General features: G+C 51.5%; 1 protein-coding gene across 1 annotated transcript in view; it reads right to left on the bottom strand.

Moving 5' to 3' along the window:
- The window catches only part of PLXNA4 (plexin A4), a 415,019-nt gene that overhangs the window by 86,411 nt on the left and 310,713 nt on the right, over nucleotides 1-17,895 (bottom strand). Inside the window, exons 5-9 of the mRNA XM_019751040.3 lie at nucleotides 16,415-16,515; nucleotides 7,399-7,522; nucleotides 6,540-6,693; nucleotides 5,336-5,435; nucleotides 2,776-2,890 (exon numbers count right to left, since the gene is read on the bottom strand). Of these exons, the coding sequence (XP_019606599.3) occupies nucleotides 2,776-2,890; nucleotides 5,336-5,435; nucleotides 6,540-6,693; nucleotides 7,399-7,522; nucleotides 16,415-16,515 (594 nt within the window). The remainder of the gene's footprint in view (nucleotides 1-2,775; nucleotides 2,891-5,335; nucleotides 5,436-6,539; nucleotides 6,694-7,398; nucleotides 7,523-16,414; nucleotides 16,516-17,895) is intronic.

Here is a 17,895-nt window from a genome sequence, read left to right as displayed (position 1 = left end):
CATCCATTAGATAGAACATCTAGTTAGGTCTGGAACACACCTTGTAAGACCACTTTGTGGGCATACATTTCTCTTCAATGCTTTTCAGCTTATTTCCACTTGTAATTACAGAACCACAGAGACCATGCAGGCCACGGCCCATTTTACACGTCTCTAAATACAGATCTCCAGATCTCCTACACACATAAGTCTCTCACGATGCCTTGCGTGTGGGAAATACTGGACAACTGGCTGATGAAGGATGCGTGGTGACACGTAGCAAAGCTTCGGAGTATCACGCTGTACATAAGCCTTTCCTCTGGCATAGAGAGGACACGTGGGGCAGGAGATTCTACAAAATCACCTTTCAAACGTGTGATTTTATTACCCCTTATTCCCGCTACCATCTCTTCCCAGAAACAAAAATATAGAAAACAAAACAACATAAACAACAACAAAAATTGCCATATTTCCATTAGTCACCCAGGGCTTTCTTTTAAGCTCTGAAGACAATGATCTCCTTTCTCTGATCCAAAATGGCTGGATCAGTCACTAGTCCACAAATATTTATTGACTTCTCTTTCCTTTGGTACATTCTCCAGGAAGATGCTGCTAAGACCGTCATGAGGCGGTCAACGCTGGCTTCCCCTCCTCTAGGTTATATTCAAAACAGCCCTAGTATCGAGCTGGGGACAAGGCAGCCGCCAAGCTTGGCCAGAAGCACAGACTTAAAACTTCCTTCTCTTAGGATAAGTCCGCATACAAGAAAAACAGGAGCCAAAGTTAATTCCATTTAATAATGTGATAAGGGAGGTATGGCGATTCCAAATCACCCTGAAGCCTCTCACTGCAATAGCCTGCCGGGCTCCCAATAAAACGGCTCAGGTGAAATGGAAAGAATTGAAGGGTGAAGGCGGTAGGTTAGTCCACCTCTCTGTCCGTCCATCTGCCATGTTCCTCCAGGCCTCTCCCTTTCCCGGGTATCCCGGCACTAAATCCTCTGGGGGGCTATGAATGAAACCCTAGCAGCCTTTGCCAGCAGGTACAGATGGGGCATTGTGCCTGGCTTGCATTCTGGACCCTTGAGGACAACATTCTTCCATAGGGATCCCTGAATTGCACCAGGAAACATGATGGGCTCTTGTTTTGTTCTCTCCTAGGTCTATTTTTTACTCTTTCTGAGCAGCAGATGCAAGCTCCTTTTATATATTTAAAAGAAAGAAACTTGGGACGAGAGCAGCAAACAAGAAAGAAAAAGCAGATTTGCAAAACTCTCTCAGCGTAATTAAATGATTAGGGGCTTTTGAAATCCACCAGATAGCTCAATTGTTTCTACTTTCACTTGATTCTTAGGCCTCTCCACACATGAAACCTCTGCCAGATACACCGGACTGGAAAGCCGGTCAGGCTGGAAACCTCTTTGTCTCCAATCCCATCAAGTAACTTGCAGGTTTCTGAGCAAAACAAGAAGAGGTTGCTTCCTGGGCCCACAGGCCCTGGTCTTGGAGGGTCAACCAGCCTTTCTGCTCCTTCGTCCACGCTCCAAGATAAAGGCGAAGAGCCAAGGAGATGGTCCAGCCTCTTATTAGGGTCTTCATGCCAAGGGTGTACCCCTTGGCTGTCAGACCCATATCTCTCCTATTAGCTTTAGACCCATTTTGTCTTAAAGAAGAGTAGAGAATTGACACATAAATATGAGATTCACACTTCTATTTAAAGCCAAGAGGTAACCTCTTTCCTCCATTTCCCTGTCAGGGACAATCTAGGTCTGGGTCTCTTTTCTGGATTGTGACTCCAGAGCCATGTTAGCCATAGACAGACCCCATTGTACAGGGTGAGGGCCTTATGACTGCGGGCTTCCACAACCTCTTCGTGTGTGTGTGTGTGTGTGTGTGTGTGTGTTATCTAAATAACAACATTCTAAAGCAACCACTCCGTTCAGAACTATTGGTCCAATGGTTGGAGTCACTCAAGCACCACGATATTTGAGCAACAACAAAGTTTCCCAAAGTGCTTTCATACCCGTTATCTTTGAGGTCCCGTGTTCACAAACTTACATTTTAAGAAAGGTAACGACCTAGGCATGGAGTATTTCTATTATAGTGATGAATGGTTTCCGAGGATAAGAATCAAGGTTAGAAGGGAAGAGAAACACAGTGTCATAGGCATGGAGCCCAGCTCCTTCTCGGCGATTCCCAAACTGGACCGTGCAGCCGAACCCGAGTGCTGGGTCCCAGCTTGGAGCTTCTCACCCAGTTGGCTGGGGGGACCTGGTGACTGCATGTCTCACAAGTTTGCAGGCCATCCATGCTGATGCGGGTGGCCTGGGATCCCGCCTTGAGAACCACTGCTCTGGCTGGTAAGTGGACCATTCTTCATTCTTCCTCTCTCCCTTCTACTTAATTTGTTCTTGTTGATCTCAGTTCTGCTCTGGGAACAGTGCTCAGGGACAGCTGAAGTCTGGACACAGTCCTGCTGTGTACTTACAATGGTTTCTCGGACACACCCTCACACTCCTCCCTCTGGAATTCTTCTAGAACTCACCTGGCTGGAGTGACCCGGAATGCACCTTTGCCTGGAACCGAACCTGCAAGAGTCATCCAGAGCCCACTGGCCCCAGTGCAGAGTTTTCCTTGTTTACTGTTTTCATGCAGTGGTTCCTTAAGACTTGGGGTTGTGGCGAAGGCGGGTGGTCCTGTGGGATTTGCCTTCATTTTCTCTTCATGAGGGAAGGCCTGCCTGGGTGTCCCAGGCTCATAGCAAGTGGAACTCAGCCGTCTGGCTGCGGGAACCTACCTCAGGGAGCTTCACTCGGCCTTCCTGGAAGGAGCAAGTCTTGGGGTCATGGGTGCAGACATGCCGATATTTACACCAGTGGCAGCGGAATGGGCTCTCCACGCAAGACAGGCACCTGGGCACAGAGGAGGGAGAGGCACCGATCAGAGAACCTGGGTGAACCCAATAAAGCAGCTCTAAGACTCTTGAGTCTAGCAAAACATTTTTCAGTAGTAAGAGAAACTACCCTCAAACGCTCAGAAAGAACAAAGCATCCAAATTCATCCCCTTTCTCTCTATGGCCTCAGCAAGCCAAGAATCTCTGGCTTCCTCACCTTCACTCAGCCAGTTGACCATCCTGGTCACCAAGGGCCCTATGAACCCCCCTCCTTCTCCACAGGATGGTGCCCTTTGCTGCTGAATTGAGGAACATTGAGGTCTGAGGAGAGGGGCTGGTCCAGAGAGCCCATGAGAGGTAGGCCAAGCAAAGAAGTGGAGTTTGAATTCAAATGGACTCCAGGGTCTTGGCTGACAAGGACCCACATGGACCCACTCTGGCAAAGGAAGGTCCTATGGCTGCTCTCTCAGTGGGATGGGCTCTTGCATCCCCACCTCTACACTCACCCCCAGGAAACAAAGGCAGCTTTAGGAGAGTTCCTTCTTGCTTAAAAACCAAACATGGTTCCCTCCTCCAAAGGGTAAACCCCAAATGCCTTGCCAGACAGGCGTCCAGGTCCACGTCCCCACGTGTGTTTGGTGCTTCAGTCACGAACAGGCCATGCCCCCCTCATGCCATCCTTCTACCTGGAGAACCATTCCTCCTTCCACCACTTGTCCATCTCCTCTTCCTTCTTTGACCAATGGAGAGTTGGTCACATTGGGCCCTTATCTCGTTAGCTCCTTTGTTTATGTCTCTGGGATAGTTCTGGCCTTGTATTATATGTCACTTATTCAGTGTCTAGTTCATCCTCTAGTCCATTAGGCCACGACTTCTGAGTTTTTGCATCTTATTAATTTTTGATTATCTGTCTAATGAGTATACATTGCTTTGCACATAAAATGCTGACAATCATTTGATGGACTGAATGGAAACTTCACACATGATTCCGCCTACTACTTGGCTTTCCCACAGGGGCAAACGGGGAGCGAGGGAGTTGGCCATGAGGTAGTCAAGCCGTGGGAAGTTCTGTGGCAAGAAGCAGAAAGAGAATTCCCGTGTTAAAGCACTTGTTTTTGGCTGGGAGGTCTGGCTGCCTCTTTTGTGGGGCCCCAAAGAGAGCCATGCACTAAACTCACAGCTGCAGTAACCAGATAGCTGAACCCTAACATTCCACCGGGCTAGAGGCCACAAATGTCTTTGGTTATGTTAACTAGCTTGCACTGTATGGAGAGGAAAACAGAACAGCATATGAAAGCAAGCAGGGCTTTTGAGGTCAGGTCCTACTGTTTTCAGACGGTGCTCTCTGGAACCCTGGGGCTCCATGAAGCTTCTTTGGAGGCTGTGTGAGGAGATAGATGAGTGAGTTTCCTAGACAGAGGGGTTCCAGGCCCCCTCAACCTTCAACAAGAGTAGCTCCTACTCCCTTCTAGTTTGTACATTGTGCTTCCACACCTAATTTTGGTTGAATAAAGGGTTCTATTGTGAAAGAAATGTCTTGTACCTTCTCCATCTGGTCCAACTCCATCATTTTAAAGAGGAAATAATAATATAATAACAGCAAAAACATGAACGGTGCCCAAACAGTGGGCCAGACATGGCTCTCACTGCTCGCCTGGTCATAGCTTTTCTAGCCCTGGCAGCTGTCCTGTGGGCCGAGCAGGGCTGATGGGGAGGAGCAGCAGCCAGCAGTGTCCCCACCAGTAACCACTCTGCTGGGACAGTGCCCTTGCCATGTCAGCTGTTCAATATTTCAGTGCCATCCCCAGAAGAAGGACTACCATCTCCCCACTTACAGAGGATGCTGTGGCACAGAATGGTGATGTTTGCGGCTGGTCTGAGAGAGGCTGAGCATCTGCCTTCTGTGACTTCCCTTGGGGAAGGGGACAGAGCAGGAACGGGAGCCAGAGCTGGACCCCCAGGCCAGAGCCCACCCAGTCAGCACCTCTCTGCTCTCCTCAGACCCGCCTCAGCCTGAGCCCTGACCCAGCCTGCAGGGAGGGTGCAGACCTCAGTGTTCAGTGACTTGTTGGGCCCCTGTCCCCACCTAGACACACGTGGGGGCTTCTTTCCGTCTTTAGACGCCTCCTCTCACCCAGGGTGCTGGCTCTTCTGTTCTTCAGGTGAGATGCCATCCCCCCAACAGATGGTGGAAAGTGAATCAGGTTAGACAGATTTATGCCAGAGAAGATGTACGGGCCAGGGCTTTGGAGCTCCCACCCGCACAGGGTCTCGCTCTTCATTCTCTCCTCTTCCCATGAACCCCTTGGGCACCAGAGGAGGGCACTGTCTCCTTCTGGGGGTGAAGGAGGCCTCCTTGCAGGGCCTCTAGATGGTAATGCCTTGCGCACAATGGTGGGTCTTCTGTCTCTCAATAAATCCTGACTCCAGGAGCAGGGTGCTGAGTGAGGCTGGGGCACTTACGAATTGTGGACGCTGCAGTTGTAGAAGACAAAGCTGGTGCTGGCAAAGGTCATGCCCGTCTCCTTCGACTTCAGCTGCAGCTGGACGACATGGTGGTCCCCTGTGGGGCGGAGCCAGCCAAGAGGTCAGGGGTAAGGCCAAGGCCGGGCGTCGGGGTCCCACTGAGAGCTATACCCACTGTGCTGTGAGAGGGGGTGCTGTCCGCTCTGACAGGTCTCAGAGCAGCTGCGGAAGGCAGTTCTGATCTATTCCTCCTTCCACACTGGACCCCTGGCATCCAGCCTTCATTTACTTACCAGCTCCCCCACGTACACACACACACACACACACACACACACACACACACACTGACTAACTACCAAGAGCATGTGTTGACGCTTAGGAGTGTCGCCACAAGCCACACAAGAGGTTTGGCATGTTTGTGTGTGCACCCGTGCTGAATGGGCATCTCTATAAAGGGAGCCCCTGTTCGGGTGCCCCTTCCTCTGGTGGGCTCAGGGCTTCACTCGGGCAGGCGTCCCTGGAATCCTCAGCTGGCTCCCGGGAAGAGCTGGGGCCCATGTTTAATTCACAGCCCTGACCCCAGGCCCCACTTCCTGCCCCGAGAGCCTCATTAATCAATCAGCTCAGAGCAAACGTGACATGCCCAAACGGGAGGGCCGACATGGGATCAGCCTGCCCAAGCCGGGTCTGTCCATCCTCATCCCTCCCAATACAAATGGCCAAGAACAGGTAGCTCTGGGAAGGCAGGGCAGGGTCGGGGCGAGGGGGCAGTGGTCCAGGGTCAGAGACCCGGCAGTGCAGGCAGGGGGTAAGGAGCCCGATGACCCCCAGCACCCCATCCCTGCTTCTGGCCAGTTTCCCCTCCTCCACGGCCCCTCCACGCCAGCCTCTCATGCACTAGGACAATCTCTGAAGTTGGCTGGCATACTCTGATGCCGAGCCCTCTCCCTACCCTCTCTGCAGCTGCTCCTCACCCAGGATAAGGTGGACTCTTGCATGCACACCTGGGTTCAACAGTTAATTCCAAGAGCAGCGAAGGGACACTTCGTCTCCCACTTCTGGTAACACGCTCACCGACCCTCACACTTCCTCTGGCCCTCCCCGCCTGTACGCTCCCTCAGTCCCTTCACATCTGCCCTGAGTTCTCATCCAGCCTGAAGGAAGGACATCCCACCCAGTTTTGCCCCCGGGGACCACTCACCATTCTCCGTGATTATCCGGGGCACCTCCTTGGCCGCCGGGGAGTAGCACTGGATCTGATTGCCGACCACCAGCCCATCCATCTCTGACAGATCCTCAAAGGTGCAGTTGACACCAGCTGACAGCTCTGGGACATTGTATGTTTCCAGGACCAGCTGCGAACAGCCCGGCGGGGGAGAGAGAGGAGGAGAGTGACGTAGGAAAAAGAAGGGTAGCGAATAAAGGAAGAAAGAGGGAGAGCAAGAGAGAACAGACAGAAAGAAAAGACAAAGCAAAACATGAGGCCATAGTGACATAGAGAAGAAGAGAGCCAAGGTATTACAAGGGTATATGGAGAAGACGGTGGGATGTAAAGAGACAGGGACAAAAGAAAGTTCATTATATGTGATTGGAATTGGTCCCAGGAAACAGAATTTGGGGGATTTGTCTGTAGAAGGAAAGGTGGAGAGGACTGAGGTACTGCTGACCAAGCTCCTCTTCCATTGTCCCCCATTTTGGAAAAATGGCAACACCAAGCGCCCAGTGCAAGAACGTGGGAATGATCTGACCCTTCTCCGTCTGCACATACATCTTTCCCATCTTATACACAAAGATATTCCCAGCAGCCTCCCTGTCTTGGTCACCCTTTGCATCATTTTGGATTCAGTTTTCCTACCCGTGATGCATAGAGACTCTTCCCCAATGTCCCTGCACCCCCAGCTCATCCACCCCAGGGACACATTCTTTGGCTCCTGGCGCTGATCTGGAGTGGCTATGCTGGCCAGGTTGGGCCCAGCCTCCCGAGGGACGTTGGGCTGCGGCCCCTTGCGGTGGGGAGCGGGCTCTGCCCACGTCCCTGACCCCGGTTCCACTGCCCTTACCAGGACATTGTACTGAGACACAGAAATGTTGCTGGGATGGACAGTCAGCCGGACACACTGCTTCATCTCGGAGGCAAACCTGCGGGGCTCTCGGGACCGCTCACAGCGCTCCTTCCGGGTGCACCTGGTTGGGAGAGACCAATGAGGGGCTCAGGAGAAGGGGCCTGGTCCAGGGAGGGGCTGACACAGGTGGGGCGTTGTCAGTGGCTCCCGAGACTGACGTTTGTGCTTCCTTCCTCCAGCCTGGCCCGCTCCCATCATGCCCAGATTTGTAAAAGATGGTAACTCCAACCACCAGTTGCCAAATGCAGAAGCTGGAACGTCATCCTAGAGTCCCCTTCCCTCGTCCTCCTTCATATTGGGTTCCAAAGTCCTACCTATTCCACCGCCCCACTCCCACCCGTCCTCGGCCCTTGTCACTCTCCCCTGCCTCTTAGGCAAGATGAGGCTTGTTCTTTCCACATGTCTAATATATTCTGTCAGACTTCCTCGTCTCTGCGCATGCCAGGTCTTCTGTCTACACGGCTCTCTCCCCACGTTCCCCCGTCCAACATCTATCTCCCCTTCCAGACACGGTTCAACTCTTATGCACCTGCAACCCCCACCCCTCCCTGCTAACTTACCCCCAGCTCTGGCAAAGTGAAGAGTACTTTCGAGTTTCCTACAGTCTAGAACTTCTTAGACGATATGACAATGACTGGGCTGAGTGCAGCCCCCTCCTGCCCCGGGTGAGCTGCTCAAAAGAAGAAACCGTGCCTGACTTATTTTGGAATCTCCTATAATCCTCATGACCAGCAGACAGAAGATAAAGGCAGGTGGGTGGGAAGGAGAGAAGGAAGGATCAAAGGAGCAGAGTGCACTAGTTGAAAGCACACTCTGCAGCCAGCCTGCCTTGGATGGAAATCCCAGCTCCATGGCACAGGGAACTGCCACAGAAGGTTCGCTATTATTGCTTAGTGTCCTGTGTTGTTCAAAGTGTACTGTGTCACAGGTGGACCACATCCAGGCTGACCTGGCATCTTACAATCTCAACTGACGGGGCTTGTGAAAGATGCACATACAAATCATGGCCCACACCCAAGTGCACAGGGGGAAGGTGCTTAAGCTCTCCGCTGGAGCCAGGGCCGTCCCTGCCTTGCAGTGGGAGTTCACTGCAGGGACATGTCTGAGCTTCAAGGAACAGCATTTAATCCAAGTCAAATAAGTCTTGTGAACATGGAGGTGCGCTGGGTGGCCAGGATGTGGAGACTCGGGACGGCTGAGCCCCTGTGGGGGAAAAGCGGGGTCCTCACAGGGCCAAGAAGGATAAGAGGGGACTGCAAGGTCATTGTCACTCTTGAGGGGACGAGCCCTGGGGGTGAAGGAGAATAGACTCTGCAGGGGAAGGGGGACGCCAGGGACTGTCGCAGGATAGGAGGCAGCCCTGGACAGGAGTTTAGTGGGAAATGGAACAGGCAGGGGAGGGGACCTCTGTGGGGAGGGAGATATTGGGGAGAGAAGCTCTTCCTCCAGAAGCAGACAGGTGAGGTACCGGGCAAAAGATAAGGGAAGCGCTGCTCTTGGGGTGACCCTCAGGCACAGAGGAGAGCTGTGGGGGCCTCCTCCCGGCCACGGAGAAGGAAGACATCTTGGGTCTCGGTGGGAGGGACAGTCTAACTGGAAAATCTGAGGTGAACGTAGCAAACAAAGGAGAAATCCCTGAGGGGGTGGACTAAAGAAAGAAAGGGGAGCTACAGGGACAAGAGAGATGGCCTCAGAATAAGTAGGATGTGTGATGAGAATGTAGAAAACAGTGCTGAGTAATCCTCATGGCCTCTAGTCATTGAGTGCTTATTAGGAGCCATAATAAGGGGCTTACGGGCTACGCCACGTTCGTCTCCCAACAACGCCGTGAGGGAGCTACCATCGTAAACTCCAGAGAAGGTGGTAAGTCACTTGCCCAAGGTCACCAGAGACAGCCATTATTTAAGCAGAGATGAGCTCTGGAGCCTGTGCTCTTAACCACTGTGCTTGAACCCCCTGAAGCTTCTAGACGGAGAAGTGAGAGACAGACCCCCTGGCTGCCCTTAAACCCATATTTCCTGCCATCACGATGAGTCTGTCCTTCACGTGCTAAGGCAATCTGAAACGGTCCCCTCAGTCTTCTTCGCTAGGCTAACCGCTATGTGTGCCTGCCCCTAGGAAGCAGCCCTTAGAATAGGATTGCGACTTGTGAGTTCTCCTGGACCCTTCCAGGACGCCCGTCCCAAGAGCGAAAGGGCATGTGTTGAGTGTGGTCGTCTCCAAGGCACGCCGTGGCTGCTCTCACAGACCCATGGCAACCAGGGCGTCTGCCTCCAAGTCTGGGAAGTTAATTTACCAGGCTCGCTTCTGCAGGAGGACTTCATTACCTCCAGCCATTAAGCTAATGTTATGGACTTTGCCAGGGCGTCTGCGCGACATGGCTATTAATAGTGTTTTTACTCCCATTAACGGGAGACCCAGCGAGCCGGTGCAGGCTTCAATTATTCACCGACTCCCCAACTTTGAAGTTCCTATTTCCAAGAGCCATCAGTAGGTCTGAGAAATGTCTTTGATTAAATTATGAAGAGGGAAAAATGAAGCTGCTTTCAGGCCAAACAACACCTGGCATTGCCAAATAGAGATCCAGATGGAAAAGAGAAGACTCTCCCTCTCTTTCAGGAGGTACAAAGGAACTTGTTTGGGGGGATCTCAAGACAAGTTCTGCTGACATGGCTTGCTGCTCTCCAAGTTCAAGGGGCTGCATCCTGCCCTGCTCCCGAGAGCCCCCAAACTAACTACTCATTATCTCCCCCCCAAGATTTAGGTCTCACCAGGGAAGCCACCCATAGCTTACTGTGCAATCTTGGGCAAATTACTCAGCCTCTTGGTGCCTCAGTTTTGTCATCTATAAAATGGGGATGAAATAGTATCTACCTAACTGGTTTATTATGAGGATGAAAAGATTATGCAAGGAAAGCATTTAGAACAGGGCATAGCTCATACCTCATAAGCCTTCCATAAATGGTAGTATTAGTCCTTCCCTTCTCATCCTTCTTCTTCTAACCCCTCCGTCTGCAGCTGATGCAGAAACACCAATCTTTTCCCAGGCTGGCCCAGGGAGCAAACCAAAGTAAAAACAACAGGGGTGGCTCCAGCAGTTTCCTCCTTAATGAGGAAGCAGGAGCCCCAGAGGTCAGGAGGGAGAAAAGGGAGAAAGAGGGGTCTGGGCTGCAGCTTTGCCTTCTTCGTAGTTGCCACAGGATACAGAGAACTCAGCTCTTCGTGAAAAGTCATGTTTAAGGTCAATGTCAGGCATATTTTGACATTTCTACTATCCCTCAGTGCCTATCAGGGTAGAGGCTGCAAATGTTCGAGAGTGCAGACAACTGACCTTAGACGTGATAAGATAATGGAAGGGGGAGAGTGAATTCCTTCTGGGTTCTTATGGGGTCTGTCAGGGTAATGACCTTCTGCTCTTCTAGGACTATGATTTCTCATTAGCCCAGACAGGAGCTAGGAAATGTGCAGAGGGTTAATTCATGACCCTAGTGGAACGTGGGGGCGGGGAGTAGGGGAGCAGCTTAGATGTTTTCTTCCACGGGGTTCCAGAGACTTCCTAAAGCATTCCCTTCAATTCTACTGTGGGAGCAGCCTGGAGGTCCAGGAAGATCCCGCTTCACCCGTTTTCCAGGCAGGACCCCAAAAATGTCAGAGGGATGTCAACAGTGCACGCCATGTGACTTTGAGTTTTCAGACCTTCATCCCTGCTGCCACCACTGTCGTCCCACCCCAAACACACACCTGTAGGTGGGCCAAGAAGACACCTCAGGCCCCTAGAACTGGACTCTGGCCCTGCTAACCTTCTCTGGCCTCCCCTTCTTATTCTCCTTTCTCTGCAGTTGTCCCTCTAGCCCCAGTTCAGAGGTGCTACAAGCCCTTGGGAACAATGGCCATGGCCCGTTGGAGGGGTTATTATTCAAGTCAGTGGTTCCAATGAGATTATCCTCTCTAACGAGCAGCTACCTCCGCCCTCTCCTAAGCCTGAACTTTCACTGCTGGAGAATTCCCAGCCAAGTGGAAAATTAGAAGGGAGAGGGATGGAGGACGGAAAGGGATGAGGGAGAGGTGGTGATTAAGTTCTCGAGAAATTAATTCCTAAATACAGTGATAGGAAATATTAACTTCCAGGGCTGCCGGCTGGGCAAGCAAATTTCAATTTGGAAACGGGGCTGTCTGTGAGTCTGGCCTGGGCCAGTCTCCAAGCTGGGGGCTTGTCCCTGGGCCATCTCCCCAAATCCTTTGGCATGGGTCTACCAGCCTGGGTTATCGGGAACATAAGGAGATTGGGGAAAAATGGAGTGGGAGTGGGGCTTCCCAAATGAGCTTTATAGAAAAGTTAGAGGACTTGGAACACTTACTCAAGTAGGAGACCATGGGGGCTCTTTTGTCATTGTCGCTACACCTGGGAACCCCCACAAGGGAAGAGACCGGGTTTCCTAATGTTGTATCCCTGCCCTCCTCAGGCAGACCCACAGAAACAGGCAGGTACATCTGTGGCTCGGAGACAGGGCCACTACCTACTGAAGGGAACCTTCCCAGGTAGATGGCTGTGTGGGAAGTTTCTCCTACGAAGTGTGTGGACCAGGTGAGTCCTTCCAGAGCCATGAGTCTCAGACCCAGTGACCGACACCGCAGTCTGAACCCGAGTCTTTAGGTTGTTCTGGGATAAACTCCCAAGACACGAAGATGTGATTATGCTATGATTTTCCCACTGTCACCAGCTGCTGGCAACTAAACTCAACAGCCCTTTACCTTCTTTAAAGATCCAAAGCCAACCTGAGCCGCGGATGTTAGATTCACCATTCCTGCTGGGCCTCACTCAAAAGGGTGAGGTCACCAAAGCAGTATGAGAGCACAGGGCTTAACGGGAATCAGGAGGTGCAGGAGTCTGGGGGAGCCCAAGAGCCTTCCTGGGCTTATGTAGCGACCACGTGGTCCTGTCCCACCACCAGGGTGAGCTCTGCCCTGCGTTCCAGGCCAGAGTCTTGCTTGGCTTCCTGTCAGTCCCTCCCCACATGAATGATCCATTGAACACAAACCTCAGGGGGTAGACAAAGGGACCCGGAGAGGTTCCTTCGTTCTGAGAAGAGAAATTGCATTTAGCAGTTGCCACCAGAAAAGGTGATGTGGGGCTGTCTTACTCTTCTCTTTGTCAGTAGGTAGTGCTGTTGAGACCTATTTCTTTCTATTAAGGTTGAGGGGAGGTTAGGAGAGGAGAGGTGGAGAGAAGCAGGAGTACAGGGAGAGAGAGGGACAGAGAACAAGGGGAGGAAGAAGAAAACCCAAGGCTCACGACGGCAGGCTGATCCATTCTCTTCATAGTCCCGTCGGTAAGAAGGAGGACGCTGTCTGTTACTTGAGACACATCCACCAATTACTCTGATTGATTCTGATCAATGTTCCCACTGCCCTTTATCCAACAGCCTGGAGCTTTCATGCCCGTTAATGTCACCAGGTCCACAGGCTTGGTGCAGGGAAGCACTTGGCTCTGTGCAAGTGGGGCCACTCCACCCCATGTGGCCCCAGGTGGCATGACTGGGCAGAGCATGTGACTGTTGGTACATGGGTGTGCCTGTCTGGACTTCAAGCCTCAGAGGTCGCCCAGCATGTCAGGATGCCCACGGGGATCCAGGTCATTCAATTGAGAGGGACATTTGGAGCTTGCATGGATGACGGGCTTTCCTAATTCCTGTAAGATGGCACTGCTGATTTACCATCCTTTGGCCATGAAAGCATGTGCTAGAGGCATGTGGGGAGGAGGGGGAGTGGGCAGTGGTTAAGAAAGGAAAAGCACGTTTTCTTAACCCATACTGTGTATTTGCTGAGCCACAGAAAGGAAAGTTCAAACAGACTCGTATCTAGTCTGGGATGCTTTCCTCTGGAATAGAGGCTGGTAACTTTTCGGCAGAGTTAGAGAAGACCACGGCACGGACTGCAGAGAGTTGGCTGGGCAGAAGTGGACCCTCACAGTCCCCCAGGATTGTGTGGGCATTCTGGGAACAGCCCTAGGAGAGGTAGTGACTTAGTAGTTAGTGTAAGTCGCGCTTGGATGCCAGGCTCTGGGATGCCTGACACGGCAGCAAGGAACCACGTGCACTTTAGAATCAGTTTGTGCTTCATTAAGGGGACACTCAGTCACGACTGTGGGACAAACTGTTCTCTTTGCACGTTCCCAGGAGCTGGTGGGGAGCCGCTGAAGAGGGCCTCAATGGCACGGCTGGTATAGGAGTTGCCCAACATAGAAAGACTTTCTAGCGGGGGGTTTGTGCCAGCCACCCGGCCTTAGCCTTCTGGTCTTGGGGAGGACAGGAAGGGGAAACGGACCATGGAAGACGCCCTGGGGTCCGACCCACGGGCGCTGCTGACACAGTCACTGAAATCAGGGCTACAGCCACACACAGGGAGGGGCTGTCATACACATCCTCTCCCTTCATTTTCATAATGTGGCTGTAAGATGGCTCTTGCATTGTCATTTTATATCTGAGGAAACTGAACCCAAACTGGGTTCTTAGTTTTAATCCACCCTTCTGCTCTGGGTAGCAGCACTTTTCCCTTATCTTCCCTTCCCTTTCTTTCCCTCTCTCCATCTTGGCAGAACCTAGATAAAGAAGAAACCAAATGAATCCTGAACGGTAACCAGTGCCAACCCATCCAGGGGAGGGCATTCTTCCAACAGAAAAACTCTGCAAAGAGGAGGGGTCACCAGAGGGCAAGGGGGAGACTTTATAAAAGCTGATTTTATCTTTCCCCTGTGGATGTCTCGAGTTACGTGAGCCTCCCAGGAGTGACGCTGAGGACCCTTCTTCACAAAGGTACCGTCTAGGCCAATCGATGTGGCTCGGTCTGCAGGATCCTGTTACCTGCTGAGGCTGAGATAGGCTTCTTGGCCTGGGCCTGGGAGGGCGAGATGGAGAGGGGCTTGGGGACCTGCCAAGCCTGTGGTTGGAGGGAAGGTTCCAGGCCCCGGACAGGTGAAGGCAGGCTGGGCTGTAAGCTTCCCTTTATTTTCACCCAAGTCAGAATAGGGAGGCTCAGGTCCAAGGTGAATGCCCTGAGAATAAAGGCTCAAGATTCATGGACAAATAAATGTCCAGCTTGTTGAAGCTATTGTTGCCATTAGAAACCAGCAAGCCTGTGGGCTGGGGCCAGGGACTGTGAGAGAGGGCCTCGGGGTGACCCTCTGTGCTACTGGGGCCGGCGGGCCAGGGCTTCGCGACAATTGAGACTGAGTAACAGGAGGGAGGGTTTCAATTACATGAGCATTTCTTAAGCCTGTTCAGCCTGTAACCCACCTGTGCCCTTGCTAGTACAAATGGCCCTTTCAGCCACCTGAGCCACCTGTTAGTACGGGCCCCGCCCTTGAACTGTGCATGGTCTAGCTCTCTCTCCTCCAGTTCTCTCTCTCTCTCTCTCTCTCTCTCTCTCTCTCTCTCTCTCTCTCTCTCTCTCCTGTGCGCGCGCACACACACATGCACAACCTTTCTTCTGTCCTTCCCTTCCCTTCCCACAAAGTTCCCACCCTCCTCCCTACAACCATGGGAAAACTTGGCAAAAGTGATAAAACAGACATATATTAACACCCGAAGGAACCCTCTTCCTGATGTTCTTTGCCCTGGTTTTCCAGAGGGTCAGGCTCGCTGGGCCCTGTAGCAGTTAATACAGGGTCTTGCCCATGATGCGGGCCCACCAAATGCACAGATCCTAGTATAGATTGCAACCTCTGCCCTCTTCCTGGACCAGAGGCCTAGTGCCCAAGAAGCTCCAGGGCACAGCCAGTGTAACATAGTCCCCTTGTACTCCCTGAGCCCAGCACTGTGCCTTGCACAGAGGGCCAGGGCCCATGTGAAAGCTCTATGAACAAGTCTGTGTATATGGGCACAGCTCTCCCACGATGTGAAGAAACCCCCTGCACTTCCAGCACACGCCCTTCCCAGCACACTGAGGAGCCCAGGCTAAGCTTGTGCAGGCTCTCCCTGGTCCTCTGGGATCTTCTGCACCTTCTCTGTCTGCCCCAGACGTCTCCCTTCCCTCCTGCCCGGCCCATGTCCTCCTGCATCTCTCCCTGCTATGAATGTCCAGACGGCATCTATTTAGAAAGAAAGAGAAGGCATGTCAGGAGAGGCGATGTCTGGCTTTGGCCTGATCTTAAGCAACTAGGGAAGAAAGGCACACCGGGAAGAATAGGAAAGAACCTGAGAGCAGGTTCTGGATGAAGGAAATGTATATCTTGGGCGGGGTGTGTGTGAATTACCTGGGTGTTTGCCTCCGTCCAAGCTTTTCAGACAGTACCCTTAGGACCTGTGCATCTCACTCTCTATAAATCAAAACATTAAACCCTAATTACGAGGATCTTAGAAGATCCAGGCACCCACTCTTCTTCCCCCGGCCACGTGGGTGAGGGGCTTCCTTGGTCATTATCCCTGGGAGGGAGGAAGGGAGGATGGAGTTGTTGAGAGTCACGGTGAGCAAGTGAAGACATGGCCTGGGGTGCCCACGAACTGACTCCTCCCAGGGGAGCTGGGCTTTACCAGGTAGAGGAGCACAGCCTCAGCTCCAGGGTCGTCAAACAAGCCCACGTGAGCCTCAAGAATAAAAGCCCAATTCCCTTTTTCCTGCTGTTCTGCTCTGGAATGTCAGTTTCCAGTGACGTCATCGTCAGACATGTCCGGCGTCTCCCTCGCGCCCTCCAGTATGTAATGATCCAGCATGATTCCGTATCCCGACCCAGCATCATTCCCGTCCTGCCATTTCTATACATCTTATGGGAATTTGGCAGCGTCAAGTGAAATCAGAAGGAAAGAACTGAGATACAATTTGCAAATGCTACCAGGAAGGAAGAGGAAGAAAAGACAGGGAGAGAAGAGAGTTCGGAGGGAAGGAGAGTGGTGCTAGAGGGAAGAAGGGAGTTACGGGAGGACGTGGGAGGCAGGAGGGCGCTTCTGGGGGTACTCACGTGTTGTGGAGCACACACCAGCCACAGTGGGGATCCCCTGAGCCCAGGCACTGACTGCAGCTCCGATACTGACCACATGACTCCACAGGGACTCTGGTGAGCTGACAGGACAACAAGGGAGAGAGTGGTCACGATTCTGCAGAACACTCAGCAATTCACCAGAAAGCGATGGTATTCTCTCAGGCGTGTCACCTAAAGTGGTGAAGGAGCATGAAGGGACCTAGAGCCCAGGTCCTTAAATGATCATATTTGAGTAGGTGGCCACATAAGCACCCAGGGGAGACAACCACCTGTTATCTTCTTAGAAATCTCTGGGAATAGACTTTGTAGAGTTTATCTTGAATTATTATAAAAGATACTTAATAGAGTTGCATTTTGTCACCACCACTTGAATTTTCTCACCACCAAAACCGAAAAATATCTCCACGACCATGCATCCCATGATTGTTTCTTAGCCTGCGATACATGCAAAGGTCTGTTCTTTCTCCACTCGTTTCTCCTTTGCCGTAACGTGTTTTGCTTCCTTCCCAGCCCTCCATAATGTTTGTGGTTCCAGAGGGTGTTTCACCCAAGACCGGGGCCTTCGCTTTCTTTCTCTGTGACTTTTAACGAGGTGTAATAAACTCGCTTTGTAGCTGTGACCTGCCCACTCTCTTTCTCATAATGGCGGCCAACTGGCTCTGAAAGTTTTTTCACTCTGGGGCTTTCAAAGAGCAGCTGTTGCTTTTTCTCCTCCTACCCACACTCTTCTCATGATTAGAGGTTTCCTCTCCAACCCCCCAATTTTACATTTCGCTTTCACCAGTCGCTTGTTAATGGAAAACGTTCCACAGGACATTTCTGCTTCACCCACATGCTTCCATTTCCTGCATGCTCCTAAAGATCTTTTGCATTTCTTTGTTCTCCCATGTAGCTTTGCCCAGATGTCTTTTTACGTGACTTTTCAGAGCCCATTACATTGGGGAGGTTCTTAATCACCATACAGAGGATCAAATGGCATTTTTATTTTCTTTCTATAGCCTTGGCCTTTATGTGCCATTTTGCCAGTTTCTTCTTTACGAAAAGTTATTTTTTATTTTAATTTTTTTTAATTTTTAAGTGTCTTTTCCATTTGGGATACCTTTTTATTTCAATGGGGGATTTCTTACCTAATCTTTCAGCTTGAGCTAAGAGGATCTGATGTGGTCATCTTTTTTTTAATACCTCACCACCAGACAACAAGCACTGAGAAGTATAAACCACGCTGACCTGACTTAGCCTCCAAGCTCCATGAGCAAATGCGAAGCTGTTTTCCCTGCTGCTTCATAGGGCGTCTGCCTCCGTAAAATTAGGCATCACTTGGCAGGGGCTACTTGTAACTCATGCACAGGCAAACTGGCACCAGTGTCTGCTCAATTAGTCTCAAAACTCTCTTTCGGAATTAATTAATAATTAATCTGAAATCCCACGTGATCTCTTGTCCCTTTCTACCTTAGTTTTCT

This window comes from Rhinolophus sinicus, chromosome 8 (genome assembly GCF_057876585.1).
Source record: "Rhinolophus sinicus isolate RSI-liver-muscle chromosome 8, RSI-T2T, whole genome shotgun sequence".
Classification (NCBI taxonomy): domain Eukaryota; kingdom Metazoa; phylum Chordata; class Mammalia; order Chiroptera; family Rhinolophidae; genus Rhinolophus; species Rhinolophus sinicus.
This window is presented reverse-complemented; position numbering and strand designations above follow the sequence as displayed.